The 19,315-nt window shown below is 42.3% G+C and overlaps 1 protein-coding gene across 1 annotated transcript in view; it reads right to left on the minus strand.

Moving 5' to 3' along the window:
• Positions 1–2,224: 2,224 nt before the first annotated feature.
• Positions 2,225–19,315, minus strand: part of LOC119646503 (semaphorin-2A-like) — a 182,530-nt gene continuing 165,439 nt past the window's right edge. Inside the window, exons 12-15 of the mRNA XM_038046959.1 lie at positions 19,117–19,280; positions 18,442–18,594; positions 18,113–18,221; positions 2,225–4,728 (exon numbers count right to left, since the gene is read on the minus strand). Of these exons, the coding sequence (XP_037902887.1) occupies positions 4,618–4,728; positions 18,113–18,221; positions 18,442–18,594; positions 19,117–19,280 (537 nt within the window). The 3' untranslated portion in view covers positions 2,225–4,617. The remainder of the gene's footprint in view (positions 4,729–18,112; positions 18,222–18,441; positions 18,595–19,116; positions 19,281–19,315) is intronic.

Consider the following 19,315-nt stretch of genomic DNA (forward strand, 5'->3'; position numbering starts at 1 on the left):
GGAGGTCACTGGTAGCGATTGGTGTACCCAGTTAGTTAACTGCGCTGCGATGAACTAGCCAAGAAGGGAGCAGCGATGCCTTTACAAGGGCCAGAACCCTTCTGTGGAATCGGAAACGGTTTCATGGCTATGAATCTAGGAAATGAAGAGAAACGGTTGAGGGAACTATATTGGGCGGGCCTACCAGGGATGGGGCAGTCCAGGGTGCTTATTGGGGGATACGAACCCATGCGTACAAAGAATTGCTTAAATCTCACCAAAAAGAACCTCCGAATCGTAGTGGGAATTCTCACTGGTCATTGTCGGGTGAACTATCACCTAGGGAAGCTAGGGGTATCTACGGACACTGCATGCAGGTTTTGAGAGGAGGAGGACGAAACCTCTATACACGTCCTGGGACAGTGTCCGGCACTTGTGCAAAGTAGGTCGAGACATCTGGGAGAACACTTAATACCAGATGCAAAGCTGAAACATCTGGAATTGGGGAACATACTAAAGTTCCTAACGGTTATAGGCCTGCTTGAGATACTATGATCAATAGGTACACTATAACCAGTAAAAGGGGCACAATAGTTCTTCAAGGACGCGGTGCGACTTTCCCTTAACAGAATAATAATAACAGTTAACTGCGCTAGTCGATAGCTACTTAACAGATAGAAGGCTTTGTTATGACACAGACGATGGAACCAAGGAATACGTTGTCTCCGAGGGTGTTCCACAGGGCTCTGTTCTGGGATCGCTATTATGGAACATCATGTTCAATGATATCCTCAATGTCCCAGTTGCTAGCGATGACATAGCGGTCATTGTTGTTGCAAAAGATCTGGCAGATGTGGAATTATATTCATACGAAGCAATCACTAGATGCAGGTCTTGCACTTGCGGAGAAAAAGGCGGAGGTGGTGCTTATCATAAAGGCGCGTAAGGGAACCCCTGTCCATATCAGAATGGGGAAGCATATCATCACTTCAAAGTCAGCAATTAAATACCTTGGAATGATGATAGATGCGAGGCTGAATTTCAAGCAGCACTTACAAAATGTTTGCGCAGAGGCGTCCAATGTTAGCATGGCTCTGGCAAGGATGATGCCAAATGTTGAAAGCCCGCAAAGCACTCGTAGGCTGTGCGGTGTGGTGAGCTCTATACTACTTTACGCAGCGCCAATTTGGTTAACTGCATTGTATACCGCATGCAATGCTCAAAAGATGAGTACAGTTTATAGAAAGATCGCCCTAAGGGTGTGCTGTGGTTATAGAACCATCTCGGACGAAGTGGCCTATGCAGTAGCTGAAATGATGCCGTTCGATATTTTGGCCGATGAGATGGCACACATCTATAATGGATCCGATTCTTCCTCTGATCGGCAAGTGAAAACCGCCAAAAGGGAGGAATCGTTAAGCAGGCAGCAACAACAATAGGAGCAGGCGAAAAAGGGTTGATGGACTCACAGATTGATTCCCTGCATCAACGCCTGGTGAGACAAACTATGATCTCACGTAGTTTTTTCTCACGGGACATGGCGGTTACCGTAAATACCTCTGGACAGCTCACCCAACTGTCGCAGCTGCGATGGTATTCCGGAGGACCCGGAGCACGTCTTTTTTCCATTGTCCTAAAACCTCGCCTCGGGCTGATTCCAGCTAATTCGTTGGGGAGTTTCGTCCCCACGTACTCGAGGAGGGCGAGCAGACCCGAGTCTGCAAGGGACTCATCTGAAGTGGCTCTGCTACGAAGCCTCACCGGAGTTTATCTGGTACCATGGGAACCGGGATGGCCCTCTGAGAGCATATGTTCCAGGAGAATTCCTGGAGGATGTGCTCCCGGCCCGGTTATTTGTGGTTAGCTCCCTAGTGAGAGTTTCATGGCGGTTGTGGTTATGCCTACATCGCGGGCAGAGCTGCTCGGAGCTCAATCGTGGAGTTGCGCTGTACAACTCGGGTGCCGTACCCCTTAGTTGCGGCAGAGGTGTTAGATAGGCCTCGCATCCACTGGTATGAATGCTGAGTCTGCACTCAGTATAAACCAGGACCGCTGTGCTTGCATGGCGGGGCTCTGATTGTGGTCCCAAAATCAATCCGTGTCCAAAGAGAACCGTGGGGTTATGCCTTCACGGCAGGTACGCACGTGAAACTCCCAGGACTTTCATGTCCTAAAACCTTCACAGAAAACCTTAAAAATCTGCAAAGTAAAGGATCAGGTGATGTAAATAAAACGCATCTCATAATTTTTTTCAAAGGAATCTTATCACATTTATTGACTTCTTTTTATTTTTTGTCAAGTTTTATAGGTTTTTTCCATGTTTTCTTTTTATAATTAATTTTTGTTTTTAAAAAAGTTTTTTTTTTCTCATTATGTGATTGTCATACAAAACATGTCACATAAATTATAATACATTCCACTGTCTATCTATAGCTATCCGTTCCTTAATATTAAGCTTCATTTTTTTTTGTTATTTTCTTGCTTTTAGTTCATTTTAGTTACCGCACAGAAAAAATATGCAAGGATTTTCTTTTAGGTATATATGTAGTGTGATGTGAGCATTGTTGAATTTATTTACTTGTAGGAATGTGGGACTCATCCGAAAATTTGAACGAAAATATGGTTCATTACTCTTTTGACTCGAATAACGTCTAGGGAAGGAAAGGAAAATGGTTTGGTATTCAGAATACAGAATATTGCGTATATAAAATAGTTCGAAGCTCATATTGTTTTGGTAGAAAATACAATCGTATGATAATTTTGGAGATGACATTACATGTGTGATAAATTTAGTAACGCGTTCGATTAAATTATATTGTGCCGAAGATTATTGAGCTTTTCAAAGTAACATTTCCTGCAAGGACGCATCCGTTATTGCTTGTCCTTCCTCACGAATCAGACACTTTCAATTAAAATTTGGTGCGGATTGTGTTCTCTAAGCGAATCAGGGCCATTCATTCATCCATCCATCCTTACAACAATCGGACGTTTTGTGACTGGTAAAACAAATCTTCATTACTCATGAAAACCTAAACTGATAGACCAAAATAGATACAATAGAGTAAAATAGTTTTATTTGCTTTTTTTTAATTTTTACTCGCACTAAGCTTAGATTTACAACGTTTTATGCTACGAATTTACAGTGCCCTATAATCTCCATAATGTCGAAAGTAATATTGCGAATTACTTTTTATAATACTAAATTTAAGGTTTAAGTTTAGTTTTATTGCTATAGTTAAGCGTTCGAATGAACCTCGCGCACGGATGGGCGCTCGTCTCATTTCGGTCGTTAATAATAAATCTCTTTTACCCTTTTTTGGCAATTTATAACTTTTATACAAAATTTCTGTTTCAATGCTATTATGTGTAAGTTATTCGTAGCTAGAATCTATTGTTCTATTACCATAAATATATATCTGATAAATTAGTTCTGGAAAAATGTGTTCTACCCCATATAGACTTAGTTTCAAAGTGGTAAGTTTAATAGATTTTTACAAGTTTATATTACCTCGCGCCACTTTCATGCAACCGCCATTCCTCCGTGTAAGGCTCGCCTGAAACCTTACCCTTGTTCTACCTTATTCTGTTCCCATGTTACGGTTTCATCAGACCCGTTTTAACCTACTTTGTAATCAGGACGTAGTTTTCTCTGTTAAAACATATAATAGTGTCGTCTATTTGTCTTTTTATGTCATTTGTATTTTACACCGAAGTTGAAAAGTTTCAGAGGCTACTTCTAATCTACTATCTTAAAATTTAATCTACGTTAGGAAATCACTTGTATTTACAGGTTGAGTTATTAACAATGCATCAATATGCGTACAGCTAAAGTATCTAGAAGTGAACGTGTTTATAATTTTCTAGTCACTTTCTTATGCTCCATCGAGAGGGTGCTGAAATCGACTATAAAGGAAACTGAAAGTGTTTTTCTATTTAAGATACTCATTAAAATGGCAATTTTTTTTTCACAAAATAGATTTTACGCTTTTTTTTTCTGTGGAATGGGAAGTACCATTTATCTATTTTCATATTTCAGTTTGTCATTGAAGCAGGTCAGGTTTAAATCAGGATTTAGGCGACGAGTTTGTATAATATCTTTCATTCGGCAGAAGTCGATTTTTTGCACCTCAATTTTCGAAAATTAGTTTACGTTTATCGATTTTTTATCGTAAAAATTTCAAAACAGAATATAACCAAGTATAGGAGGAGAGAAATAGCTACTTTCAAATTGCCAACAAAAACTTTGCAAGAGAGCAATATCTTTACATCTTTACAATAAAAAATCGATAATTGTATCTTTTTCATATTATTTGAAATCGCTAAATTATAGATCATATAAAGCCACTATCAAGCATGTACAAAATTTTGAATAAAACTCTGCTTCTTAGCGAAAAACTAATTACACTTTACTGTTAAAATCGATCGTTTTCACTTTATGTTTTTATTCAAATTTTTCCTGTCCACTCGTCTTCTGTTAGATTACCTTTAGTAGTATTCATAGTTTAATACGAAACACAGAATAAAATTAAATAAAGAAATATGAAATCAATATTGTCTTTCAAAGCTAAAATTTCAGTCTTTTGGTTGATGAAACATAGCCTGTACGGATGAATTCTCACGAACCGATCTTGTTAGCTACTATTGCCCGTAAAATCTTAACTTGTCATCATACCTTGTTGTAAGTGAGCTTGTATCTTCGCTAAGAACGTCATTAACGTGCTTGGCATCTTTGTCTGATGTCGCGCACTCCTGTAATGAAGGAACGAATTCTAAATTTAGTAAGAGTTACATGATGAGTTTGGAACAATGATGCAGTGCACTGCAGGATAGACTGACGGGGAATATAGCTCCCTGGGGCCAACCTATCTTCCTTGAGGGTGAACTGTCTCTCCTCTAGGGCGTATGACTTTCTAGGGGCCAAACCTCTCGTTTACTAATATCATTAGTGAGTGGTGATAGTCACACCCTGTATGAGGTGACCCTATTGTTAACAGAACCCTACGGATCTAGACTGGGGAGTCGAAAAACACCTCCCCAATCGAGAGTGCCATATGAACCGTGCCCATTGCATAGTTTGCATGGGGGCGTAAACAACTGCATTCGAACGGAGCCTCATTGATAACTTTGACCTAACCCCATACTCATCGGAATCAAATGAGTAATGTTGCAAAATTAAAGGAAATAAAACAAATTACAACCAAAAAACGAGACCCGGCACCGCACACAAACTGGTTAACCAGACGGAGGCACATCCCCAAAATACTGAGAGCAACAAGCAAAAGCACGTCTGAGATTAATATATCAGACGTCAGGAAGGAGACAGATCTCAGTGGCGTAGATACTAAATGGTAGGCCTGGAACTAGAAGAGGCCCTTAAGAATGCTCAAGATAGACCTAAGCCATCTTTATCGAAGCCAAGAAAGCGGGGAGCAGCAGAAAGTAGCTCACATGAAGGGAATGCTCCCAAAAAAATTCAAACCTGAACCCAAGAGGGGAGAAAACCCGGGCAAGTCAGGGATGAAGGCAGGAATCAGAAAACCACCATTAACTATGCTAATGCGGTCAAGGGCATTCGACTGACCATACTCCCAAAAATGTTTCCCGAGCAAATATTCACTCGCGAGGAGCAGAAAACTATCGAATACCCTGTCGTCAGGCAGATGTGCAAGCAATGGACTGCGAAACTTGTGTTCATCGGTCGAACCAGGTCATATACTTGTGAACTGGGCGACGAAAGACTAGCAGAATGACTTAGGGCCATAGTTCCTAAACTTCCAGGTTGGCAAAGAGCGGAACTGTGTGCTGGGGATGATATACAAGGATCACACATAATGATAGCTTATCCCTCGAAAATTTCCTAATCGCTCAGAATGCATATCACCACATGCGATTATGTAGAGTCTTCACAGGCAAGGTGGAGGGCAAAGGTAGACTCCGCACAATCGGATCCCTGCCACATCAACTATGGATTTGGCAACATACCTGTGCCGAGTGAAAAACATACCGAGGTCCCCGAAGAACTCTCGAAAGCCATAGAGGCGGAAAGGACTAGATCTGCCAGGCAACTTGACCTGCTGTCAAGTGAAGAGCAGAAGCTGGACGACCTAGACCTAGCTCTTCTAGGCCTTAGGGTGGACAGCGACGAGTAGGAAAGCGCTATGCCCGAGGAGGAAGGCGATGCTTTGCCAGTGGAGAAGAGCTCCAAGCAATAAGGGAGGCAATGACCAGCATTAACATAATAATAATAATCGTTGGCGAAACAAACTATATTGGGTCAAGACCTTGAAGTGTGTTAGAGCACTTCATAACTGTAACGCTACACTACAGTACACTATAGGAGGCAATGTTGTCAGTATTGCGCTCGCCCGAGATCATTACCCTGATTTAACTCACAGCTGAATTGACTGGTATCCGATGTCAAACCACACTACAAATCCCACTGCAACCAGTGAGATTTTACCCGCGATCTTCTGCACGGCAACCTTGTGCTCTACGCACTCATCTATCCGGACACCAGCACTAAGATAGCCTAAATAAACCGCAACCATACAAAAGCTGCATCTGCGGTAATTGCAAGGGCAAGTTCGGAGGAAAACATTGGCATAGTGCTGGTTCAGGAGCTCTAGGTGTACCGGGGGCAGATTCGTGATCTGCAAGGAGGCAGCATACAGGTAATTTGGAACTCCTATTGAAAGAAACCAAGAGCTTCCATAATTCTTAAACTTAATTTAAAATATATATGTCTTTCAGAGTTCCTGACCGAGGAGCTTGTGGTAATCCAAATCTCACTGGAAGTCAGAAGGAGCACTCGAGAGGCAGTCATGGCATTGGAATACTTCCCAGGAGACGACAACCAGGTTCCACCGGAACAAGTCGATAAACTGGTGAAGTACTACGAGAAGAGCGCGTTATCACTTCTCCTCGGCTGTGATGCCAATGCCCATTACGAAGTCCGGAGAAGTAGCGGCACCAATTGAAGAGGTGAGTACCTTCTTGAATTTATTCTTAGTAATAAGTTCGAACAATTGGAAAAACTGTTGGAATATGGACAACAGTTGCACCATCTGTTCATCGACTTTAAAGCCGCCTATGATAGCATAGCCAGGGTAAAACTGTACACGGCCATGAGAGAATTCGGTATCCCGACGAAATTAATAAGACTGACTAGGCTGACCCTGACCAATGTGCGAGGCCAGATAAAAGCGGCAGGATCACTCTCAAGACCATTCGACATCAACAACGGTCTACGACAAGGGGATGCGCTATCATGCGTCCTCTTTAACCTGGCCCTGGAGAAAGTGATCCGTGATGCTGAGGTAAATGCGAGAGGTACGATCCTCTTCAAGTCCACCCAACTACCGGCCCATGCTGACGATATCGACATTATGGGAAGAACTACTCGAGATGTACAAACTGCCTTCATCCAGATCGACCAGGCGGTGATTGACGCGAGATCTTGGGCTGCACATCAATGAGGGCAAGACAAAATATATGGTGGCAACGTCAGCACCGAAGATGAATCAACCAACAACATCAAACCGCACTGGTCAAACACGAAGAAGAATAAGGATAGGAGAATACAACTTTGAGACCGTTGACAATTTCTCCTCTCTAGGGTCGAAAATCACAACCGATAACAACTACGATCATGAAATCCGCGTTCGGGTGTTGTCAGCCAACAGAGCCTATTTCAGCTTACGAAGACTGTTCCGCTCGAAACGTCTCACCATAGGGTCAAAGCTCTTACTGTACAAGACAATGATCTTGCCAGTCCTCATGTATTCCTCGGAAACTTGGATTCTTAGCAAGAAAAATTGCGAACTCTTGGAAGCGTTCGAGAGAAGAATCCTCCGAAGAATTTTTGGCCCCCTACATGAGGATGGACGATTCCGTAGCCTACACAATGACGAAATCTATGAGCGATACCATGACCGTCCGGTTGTGGATAAAATCCGGCTCAATAGGTTACGGTGGGCGGGTCACTTAATCCGTATGGATGAGGATGATCCCACCCGGAAAGTCTATAAGGGCAATATCTATGGTAGAAAAAGAAGACGAGGCAGACCCTGCCTAAGATGGAGCGATGGCGTGGGTCAGGACGCCAGACAGCTTTTAGGGATATCGAATTGGTGGACCTCGGCGCAAAACCGGGATGTCTGGAGTTCCTTATTAAGGCAGGCCTAGACCGGCTACCACTTGTTGCGCCGTTGATGATGAATAAGTTAGAAATAACATAAGGAACACTTCCATATTTGTGACCAGCACTAGACATAACTCAAGAAAATACCCTAATGAACGGGCAGGTGCTGACCTGTCGTTGGAGGGTGTCGAATGAGCCCTCTATGTAGGATCACAGAATAATAACAACAGAATAACAGAATAATAACTCCGTAATAAAAAGAATAATAAGAAATCCCAGGAGAACGGATTGGGATTCCTATGCAACGTACCTGAGCATCAACATGGCTCACCTGCAAAGGGGCGATGAAATCAGGAGCGAACTCACTAGTGGAAAACCTCATCACAGTCGTAATTGACACATATGAGGCCAGCTGTCCGGCTAAGACAGTTAAGTCATCAAGGGATGTACCATGGTGAAACAGGAACCTAGCCAGAATGAGGACCGAGGTACGTAAACTTTTTAACCGGGCAAAACAAACCGGGGATTGTCCGAGATTCAAAAATGCATACAGCAATGCGACAACTTCCTCCGTTTGTTTTAAGAACGAACATGTTACATTTACTGAGAAAGAGGAGGAAAGGGTACACCTGCTTCCCAGAACTCATTTCCCGGGATCCTAGCCCACGGCGAAAGGCGACTACATTCTGCTTGACACCTCCACAGCGAATAAAAGGGGAAGGAAAGAGAGCTGGAAACTAGCAGAAGCTAGGCTAAGATGGGCAGTGGGAACTTTTAGACCAATGAAATCTCCCGGAGTAGACGGCATTTTCCCAGCACTAATCCAGAGAGGCCTAGGAATTATCTTAGAGTCTCTTATGAGGGTGGTAAGGGCATAGACAACTATATTAGAACTAACGTTCTAAAGCGTAATCCCCTACATCACTGTCAACACGCTTACCGGGCAGGACGGTCAACTGAAACTGCTCTGTATCAACTGACAGAGGTACTACGGGACGCCATAGCAACAAAAGAAATTGCACTGTGCGCGTCTGAGTAACCACTCCTTTAGGTGAAGAAGTGGTACCTTTAGTGGGATGCTCAAAAGGAAGGTATTCTTATCAATTGTTCATTATTGCTCATCCGGTGACGAAACTCCACATCCTTTACTTTCATGATGAGGATCTTTCTATTCTTAATGGATCTTTCAAATTCGAGGTCTTTGCAACTACCAAACAGGCACTTGGCGCTATTTTACGTGGCAAAGTTTGCAGCTGCCAGAATTTCAAGGACTTAATTACCGAGGTTATGAATATGGGCGGATCCTTTATCCTTGACAGTAGGGAGATTCGTGTTCGTTTCTTTATCAAAAACCTGGAAATGCAACTATCTCAATTATAGCAGCTAGATACAATATCAAGTTGAATCTATTTTCTGCCGATGTCCTGTCTTTGCTGCGATAAATGGCGAATGCCTGAAAGGGTATTAAAGGAGAAAATTTGAGAGCGTGGACTAGTTAAAAACCGAAAAAAGCATGGGAAGACGCAGTTGAGACTGACGATGAAGGTGTAAGGAGCGGCTGACGTCGTGAATAAATAGGAACAACTGAGAGCAAATATTGAGGAAAGCTAGGCTGTAATGCAAAGGAGAAGGGAAAGACTGATGGGTAGCAAAGCATAGGGATTGGTATTCGAACCAAATTGAGGCCTAAAACTGGTTGTCAACTAAAGTTGTTTATTTGTAGTTAGTTTTAATCGTCTGGTACTTGGGACTAGTTAGACGTGCACTGAATCTTGTGCCTTAAATTTATACTCAAGTTTGGTCCTTGAAATGTGCGATTCGGAACCTGAAGGAAAGTTGATAACAAGAGCATAGAAAAGTCAACAAGAAAAGAAGGTAAAAAACCAAACAAGGCGACTCATTCCCCTGAACCATACCCAGAATTGATGACCTGGCGTTATACAGCGAGGCAAGAATTTTCATGTGTCTTCAAACTCTGGCTTCTCTGTCATATTTCGTTAATTAATCTCAATTTGCTTCCACATTATTAAGCCATTCGAATACTCTGAAAAGCAATTAGAAAAGAAACAACACATTTCCATGCAGCGCTTCATTTATAAACATTGTTTCTAGCTTAAGACGCCAACTCGACAACTGTTAGCCAACTGATAAACTACTCTGGGTATGGAGAATTCCAGAACATAATAGCATGATGTAAGCATTCTCAGGCATGAACTTCATTCACCGATAAATGTTCATGTTCCTCTGATAATTAATGAGATCAAATGAAGATGAGCATTAAGGATATTACTCCTTTTAACCTCTCACTCGCTAAATTGCGTTGCTCAGTCATACACCACTAGGAACAGGCATGGGACATAAAAGGATATGATATATCGAAACATATTTGCACACATTACACCTTCTACTCCGCCTACCGTAGTCAATCCTGTTGTTTTTTGGAGGATTATAAATGTAATGGTGAAAGCGTTTTCCATTACTTTTAATTGTTTTACCATTAAGGGAACTTTCAGCTGAAACGGCTCTATAGGTATCTTGTCATCGTTTTCAACGTCATTAGACGAAACAAAACGAGGAAATTAATAGAAGGTTTTCAGCAGGTTTTGGAACAAGTTTGGATGATGAGCAGTATTGCCGATTTTGGGGAGGCTAGGGATACAAAATAATTTCAGGTCAGATTAGAACAAAATTAAGTCGGCAATCGGAAGTTTGGCGCTTCAAGTATGTTTTTCTTATCTAGTGAACTTTTCATGCGCATTTTCCCATTCCTGCATAGCAAAAAATTCAACATATTTCCCACATGTATTTCCAAACCCTAAAATATTGATATACAAATAGCCAAAAAAAGAAAAAAAGTCAAAAAGAAAAATTTTACGTAGACACGAAATAGAAAACTGAAACTGTAACTTTGTTAACAGTAGTAGGATTTACATCAAACTTTCCACTATCATGCCCTGCATCACTTTTTATGTTCATGCCAAATTATGAATATCTAGAATGAATCTAAGTGAGTCTTTTTGATAATTATTTATTTTATTTCAGCAGATATCGGAATGAGATATAGTTTGGGGTCTAGATTTTATAAGAGGATCATTGTTAGATAGGCTCTTAGAATGAGAGTCTTTATATCTTATGGTGCCTATATTTCAGGTACTTATTCCCTTATCTTCCAGCTAATATGGAACGTTAGGCTCGTTTTGAAAGTACTAGGTGAGTCCTTTTATTTGATACTCTACATTACCATATTTTCAATCAGAAGCCGCACAAAGCTGAAAAGACTTACGATCCTGTCATCCAATGGGACATACTTCCATTTGTTTGCTTTATTGAAAACTCAATTCGTGTTATAAAAATCGCGTATCTTCCAAACTCAGAGCATAACGAAGCAGAGTAGCTTTTTAATTACCTTAGCTTATGAGAGGTGGCAACGAGCCTATGTGGAAAACGTTTTTGCGCCACGACAATTGGGGCATGATTTCACAAGAAATCATACAAAGTTTTTAGGGTACTTAGAAATGATCCCACAATGGATGCAAAGTCTCTCAAGAAATAGAATAGACATGCTAGTAACTCAACCATGATTCTGCCATTGACACACTTTGTAGGGTTCATCAGTAATTCAGTACTTGAATCCGTCTCAGCTATTGATTGTCATACCAACAACAGCTTAAATCAGGCAAATAAGGGTCGGTCGATGGATGATCGGTCATACTTAAAATGAAAGGAAACCACAGATTGTTTGAGTACAATACTTCCACGGGATTTTTTGAAGTCAAATCAAATCATGGAACCAGTAGATGCTTCTCGAAACGTAGTTGCGGAGTTGTGGGAAGGAGCATCATTCACTTTTGTGCATAATTAACACCCAAGTTGGCACTCAGACTCTCACCGAAAACATGAAAATGCTAAGCCTTCGACGGCACCTGTCAACGGACGAATTTCTCTTCTCGATAGATGTGGATTACAACCAAGAGCGGTCAAGTCGCACAAAACGTTCATATTGGTGGAAGTTTCGGGCCAATCGGTTGGTAATAGCCATGCATAAAAACTAACGTGGTTCCAATCTAAAAACTTTAACATTTGAAGACCTCCTTGCCTCCTTGTACAAAATGAACTTCCATCACTAGGTATTTCTCAATAAACTAGCTAGAGCTAGATTTTGTGATGTGTTCTCGAACGCCTATGCAGCTGCTATCTATATCAGGATAACCAATCCTTTATCCATAACCATGCCATTGTTAGCGTCGAAGTCACAGGTAACCTAGATCAAAACACAGTCCATACCCCGTTTGGAATTGTATGGTGCAGTTTTTTTAATCAAACTCATGGCCCAAAAAGTGAAAGCTCATGACAGGAGTGATGCGCCAAAATATTGTTGGGCTGACGATTGTCGTATTGGCTTGGATACAGTCAGCTGCATCGAAGTGGAAAATGGTGTAATCAAAAACAAACCCAGCTGATGTCAATGTGAGGGGGATAAGTCCAGTCAGCAGCATGGTGGTAAGGGCCCAAATCGTTCAGATCCAGATATTCAATGGCTAAAACCAATAACATTGTCATCCAAAAATTTTTTGATCGGGTGGTTTCTGAAAACAGGTTCTTGAGGTTATTGACCCTTTTCGGACCTCCGCATTCCCCTCATTTGAAACCAATTTCAAAACTCGAGGTTTTCCACTTGATACCTTACATGGATATATTCCGTGGCAACCCCCGTTTGTGGGGACTCCCTCCCTTAAGTTCAACATGGAACAATGTAATTCTCCGCAAATGTTGAGGTTCACAGTCCCAACCTTTCCAGTAAATTCCGTGGCAATGGGTATAGCACTTTCTGAGAAAAGTGCGTGTGACAGACAGACAGACAGTGAACCCACTTTAATAATTTTTTTTAACAAAACTTTCAAAATAGGACCGAGACAGACAAGGCAATGTTGTTGAATGGCAACGATCCATGCTTTATTCCCAAATGAAGTTGAATCAACTTCCCGATTGGTAACCTCAGATAACCGCCAGTCAACCTGGCGGTGAATCATCTTGAGCGGCAACGACGACGACCCGATATAACCGGGACTTAAGATTGGACAAACGGTTTGGAATAGGTTGCGAATGTGTGGCATTCTGTTCCTTTATTACACCAGAGGTTTCAGGTTAATATTACAACTGCCCCAGTTTCGATAGTAATTTCGTCTGTTTCGTAAGTAGGTCCAATGCTTTGACACCATTAAGTTGCCAGTGTATGCTCAGTTGAGATGGTCTAAGCCTGATCCAAGTATTGAATACACAAACTGCTGTAAGGGGCTATGCCAGCCCACTCGTAAACTCCATGCTCGCACAGACAACCACGCGGAGATAATTTAATAACAGCAAAAATAGTAGTCATTATTCAATAGCCGAAATTTTTAAAACTAGGAGCAATCCTACTATACATGCCTTTGCAAGAAGCTACAACAGTCACCTACTTCCACTGTCCCAGTGGAGAAGGGCATTATTAGCGCGAGAAGCGGTCAAGCATCATGAAAGGTTGTAGTGCTTCCGACTAAAAAAGAGGGATACCATTGAGATCGAGGTTGGAAAAAGGGCCACGAGAAAGGATGGCAAGCTTGGAAATATCTCTCCAGAGACGATGGATTTCGTCCGAAAAACAACACAAACAAGAAATAAAGACTTTGCGATTTTGCGGAAAATGAAGGCTTCTACCATAGTCCAGAGAAACGTCTCTATTAATGTGAAAACTTGTATGATGGAAACCCTCTGGACGCTATCATATTTCAGCGAAACTCCGGGAAGACGCCCAAAGGGAAACATACCAATGATAGAAGAATATGAGACGAAAACAGATGCCGATGAAGCAGCAACCGTAGTGTAAGTTGAATAGGGATGGTAATAACTATACCGTAGCAAAGACCAGATGAACTATGGTGATAAATGTCACCGCCAAAGCAAAAGAAAACTAGAGGAATACGTTCTACGAAACAGTCCAGATTAGTCTTTTCTCCTCCTTCTTATCAACCGCTGCCCATTTTCCCACTGATTTGAAGAGTGCTCTTATAATTCTCATCCTAAAAAAAACGAAAACCCTCTTAATCCCAACAACTGCAGGCCTATCTTTACTTTTTCGTCCTCCACCAAGATCTTCGAGGGGACCATTAAGTCCATTATCGATGAGAACTGTGACTCCAATTGCACACTTCCCGCAAACTGACTTAAGCACTCAGTCGAGCACACACTTCTTGTCGTTACGGGCACTCTTCTCGGCATTGGCCAAAAGGCTTCAACCATAGCCTGCCTCCCAGACCTAACAAAAGTTTCCTACCCTGTACGGCGATAGGGTCTCGCTTTTAAGTTTTCTGAAGTCCTTCCACCCTCACGTTTGTAAGCAAATCCCTAGTTTTCTAGATGGGCGGAACTCTCAAGTCAACATCCAACAACACCTTTTATCGCCATATACGAGTATATGTCCAGGGGGGACTACCCAATGTTTAAACCCTTCATCCACAAGGTTTTCCCTGTTCACTTCTGATCTACCTAAACGGAGTCCTGACCCTAACCCCATTTAATTGCTACAATACGCGGATCACATGATCCTTTACACGTCAACTAAACATATTTCCTTCGACCAAGCTCGTCTCAATTCCTATTTGGACGAGTTTCATAGATACTTTGCCCGTTGGAAATTATCACTTATTTCCCAAAAGTGTTAAACAATTGTGTTTCGCGGAAACATGTGGACCACGCCACAAATAAGGAGAGAAATTGCAGTCCCTTCCCTCAAAATCCATGACATGCCTATTCCCACTGTGTCCTACCTAGGGGTGAGCATGAACTCATGTCTTTCTTACGTATCCCATATTTCGAAGGCACTGAACCGAACAAATGTTGCCTGGGGGCCCCAACGCCCTCACAAATTAAGCTATTCTGTTCCGAACAGTTTATCAGACCTCTCCTTACTTTTGGCTTCACCTTCTGGTTCGACAGTTCACCGTCCCAAATAGAGAGGCTCCGTCTGATAGAACGAAGGGAAGATCCTCCGACAGTGCTCCAAGATCTAAACGAATACGAATACGAATACCATTCTAAATATATATCTAATCAACTCTTCCGGCCTCGACGGGGTCCACGTCTGTAACGCCACTAATTTCCTAACCAAATGCCAGGCACACTCCAATCCTGTTATCATCCAGACCATGCCGATTGAGAACGCTGAAGACAATATTATTCGTATTCATCTGTTCCCTCAACTATTCTTATTTCTACAATCCCAAACCAGCCTCTTTGATCCCGAAGGTAGAGTAGTCTTCTACACCGTAATTACTCACAGTCCCAATTTACAAGACCTACCCATCAATGGCCTGTGGTTGTGGTTCGATTGAAAGCACGGTGACGTTGGCTGCTACTTAAACGATCCGGACACGGGATATTTAGTCTTATCTGCAGACAACCGAGAAATGGTGGCTCCAGACTGCATTGGCAGTAAAGATGTAGTCGATAATGTCTGGAACACCTACATCTTCTGGAGAACGTGGGCCCTATCGCTATCGTCTGTCGGCAGAAGGCTGCCAAGGGTCTCCAGATACCATAACTGAGGTCCAGATTCAGAGCAAAGACACGTTACACTCAAGGCTTTCTTAAAGCACAAAAGGGGTAATAGATAGTATAGGTCACGAAACACGGGGTGTGTACTCCTAGAAAGAATAGTGCTGGCTCGAAACAATATGTTAAACGAGTTTGCGCTAGTATCCTCGCTGGAATGCAACTCTGAAATCCATAGTTGGTGTCTCCGCAATGGACTCACGGTGAACGCTAGGAAGACTAGACTAGTTATGTTCACTAGGAACGTCAGTTGGAGCTACCGACCTTCGCAGGGGCGGAAATCCAGTTGTCACAGATAGTCAACTCTTTAGGAGTGCATTTCGACTCCAAATTAACGTGGAAGCACCATATCCAGGGACAATATTATAAATCCTGCCGATTGTTCTGGTGCTGTAGGACTACGGTAGGTGAGACCTGGGGACTTTCACCAAAACGGATGCATTGAATATATACATCTATAAAAATGACCATTTTGATGTATGCATGCATCGTCTGGTGGCCGAGAATGAACTTTGTTAACATCAGGAAGATGCTAATGCAGATTCAGAGGTTCGGTATTATTGAAGCAATGAGTACTACGCTGACTGGGGCACTTGAAGCTATCCTAAATCGACCCCCCATTCACTTGGTGGTGAAACGGAGAGCAGCCAACGACACATCCAGACTCGATACCATTGGAGCGTGGAAAGGGGGCCAATCTTACGGTCATGCGTCTATCTGGAATTTTCTTGGCAAAAGTCAGGTGTCTTCGTAAAGACATACACCGTGGTAATCATCAAAAGAGAAGAATGGTCGATGAATGGCCACGAGTTTTTTGGGATTACAGACTTAATAACCTTTACTGACAAGGAAAACGGATCGGACGCAGGGGTGTTCTTGGGAAATTCGATTGTGGAATTGGCTCGATCTCTCGGAAAAATGACGACCATATTCCAAGCGGGGATATATGTCATTTCATTGGCACCAGAAGAATTTCTACGACAAAAATGGTGGGTTGCATCATTCGAATCTGTTCCGACAGTCATCTGTGGGTGTCGAGGTACTCAAACATACCTGGTAACGAAGACTCTGACAGACTGGCTTGCCAAGGGTCTGGATCCACAAAGGGGGGACCAGAACCAGCCTTTTTCATCCGGCCATCTGCTATCAAGTCTACTCTGAAGGGTAAAAATGCAAGGATTCACGCAGCCGAGTGGAGAAATTTGAACTTTTGCCGGCAGGCGAAATCCTTTGTAAAGGAATCTGGGGTCGCGAGAGCGGCATTTTTGTTGTCCCTTAAGAAGTGGGGCATGAAAACCCTAGTAGGGCTTTTAACGGGACACTGCTGCTTAAATTACCATATGGTGGTTTCAGCTATGTGCAACCAATGTGAGGAAGAAGGGGGGCAGCCCAGCACTTTATATGTAGCTGCCCGGCCTCCTCAGATCTCAGACGAAGACACTTTGGTAGGTTTTTTTTTCAATGCAGAATCAAGACACTCTTTGCCTCTGGACAATGTTCTCACATTCGCTAAGCTCAACGAACCCCATAGGCGGGAAGTCATTGAATAGGCTATTTACAGGGATAGTACAATGGGCCTAACAATGGGTTGAGTGCTCGGAGTTGCGGTTTCACCTAGTAAACTAAACTAGTATCCTCGCCTCAGCAGGAGAGTCTTTTAGTTGGTAGTCTGTTTGAGACAGGAGTCTCCGTTTTGTACATTTCAACTCCATACGCAAAAAAAGTTATACATAATGCTAGGCATCCCATGTTTAAACGCTACAGCTTCCTCACGATGAAAAAGTTAAAGATTGCACAAGGTAGTGTTCCAAAATTGAACAGAAAGACCCTATAGGCGGAGTTATATCCACTTCGACAATTCAAACCAATAAAGTCTGTCAGTCCTTGAAAACCGCGTACACCTTGAATCGATACTGATGGTATCTTGATGATGACCGGAAGGATATAACCTGTACTGCACCACGCCGGAATGCTGATATATCTATGACCCTTTAATAAATCTCATCACGTTTAGAGTTAGGTTTCCAGGATAAGCCCAAATGGTATTACTTGACGATCGTGGAGGTCGCATTTTTCGTTGATTCTTTCCGAAATGAATGTTTAGGTGACACAAAGTTGGGTGATATTTCAAATTGAGTTCTGTCGTTACTTCTTTACTCCAGCGGATTACACCCCTTAGAGTTCAGAGTTAATTATTTACTCTAGTAAGTAATGCAAGATTGGTATCTACAACGATTTCAATCAAGAAAAGATACTCTCCAGCATATCAAATGAGCTAACTTTCACAGTATCTTTGACCTTTTTCCCCCTTTTCGATACAACTAACTCCTTAAAGGACCGCTTACTCACAGACAGCTACTAAAAACCACACTTTCACTTATCAAACGATAACCCTGAATCACTCACCTCCTGGCGTTCCTGCCATTGTTTCATCGCTGACTTGTACTTCTCGAATTCATTACACCAATGCGAGTAGATTTTCTGGTAATCGGTTTTCTTGCTGGGCGGCGTACACCTATGTGCGAAACGAAAATGAAAGATACAAGACCATTAGTATTAAGTGAACTTATTAAACTGAGCATTTCGTCCCATGCCAGCACACAGACGTTTGCCGGAATGTAAATTGAACGATAATCTTAACGAGCCCGGGACGCAACAAAGGAAAAACCGAAAAAGCAGGAAGGATAGAAAAGTGGAAAAAGGCATAAGAATATCGACTTGGCTATAAAACCCACCTGTGCGCGTCAACCATAACGCTATAGCTGCATAAAAGCGTTCCATCCAGATAGCTGTCGTAGCGTCCTCCGTCCCCTTCATTTATCGATATTATCACAAGGCCCCCTTCCGATGTCTCAATGTACTTTGACGGTGTGTAGATGATTTCGTATCTGTTGGTAAGAAATGGAAGAGAAAGTGGCACCCAGCCGAGCCAGGGATGTAGTCATTAATACCAAAGGCATCATCATTGAAATGAAGGCGAAATATTATTAAGCAATCCTTAAGGATTATTGGCCATAAAGTTGAATTGCCTCGTTAAAGTCTCTAATTGAAATAGATAAGTCGCGGTTCTAAAATGTAGTTATCTGTAATTGCCCACTAACCTGGACACTTGCGTAAAATGGAAAGATGGGCCATGGTTTTAGATAGCTCTAACTTGCTCGTGATCCTTTACAGGACTATATTTCTTGTATGCTTTGACTGTAGTTCAGTGGAAGATTACGGTAAGTATCGGTATATTGGCAAGGATAACGTTTATTCTCGTATTTAATATTACACAAAAATCTCATTTGTTCTTCCTTGAAAGTGAGACTTTAGAAAGGCAAAAGTACTTTGAATCAATCCCAGCACTACCTCATAACATCATGACCTAACAATCCATCGCTCATCCTTGAACTCGACACCACACTCACCTTCCTTTCTCCGTGGAATGATGGAACCATCGAACTGAATGCTGTCGCAACACTTCCGGGACACGAACGAAACATGATAGATGCAACGTTTGACCGTACGATGCTGTGATGCGTTTTTTCAGGACACTCGTGTCACAAATTCCTGATGTCTCGTTTGCAACGTCCTATTTTCCAACAAAAAAAAATTCTTTGAATAGTG

The sequence above is a fragment of the Hermetia illucens genome, chromosome 1 (genome assembly GCF_905115235.1).
Source record: "Hermetia illucens chromosome 1, iHerIll2.2.curated.20191125, whole genome shotgun sequence".
Lineage (NCBI taxonomy): Eukaryota > Metazoa > Arthropoda > Insecta > Diptera > Stratiomyidae > Hermetia > Hermetia illucens.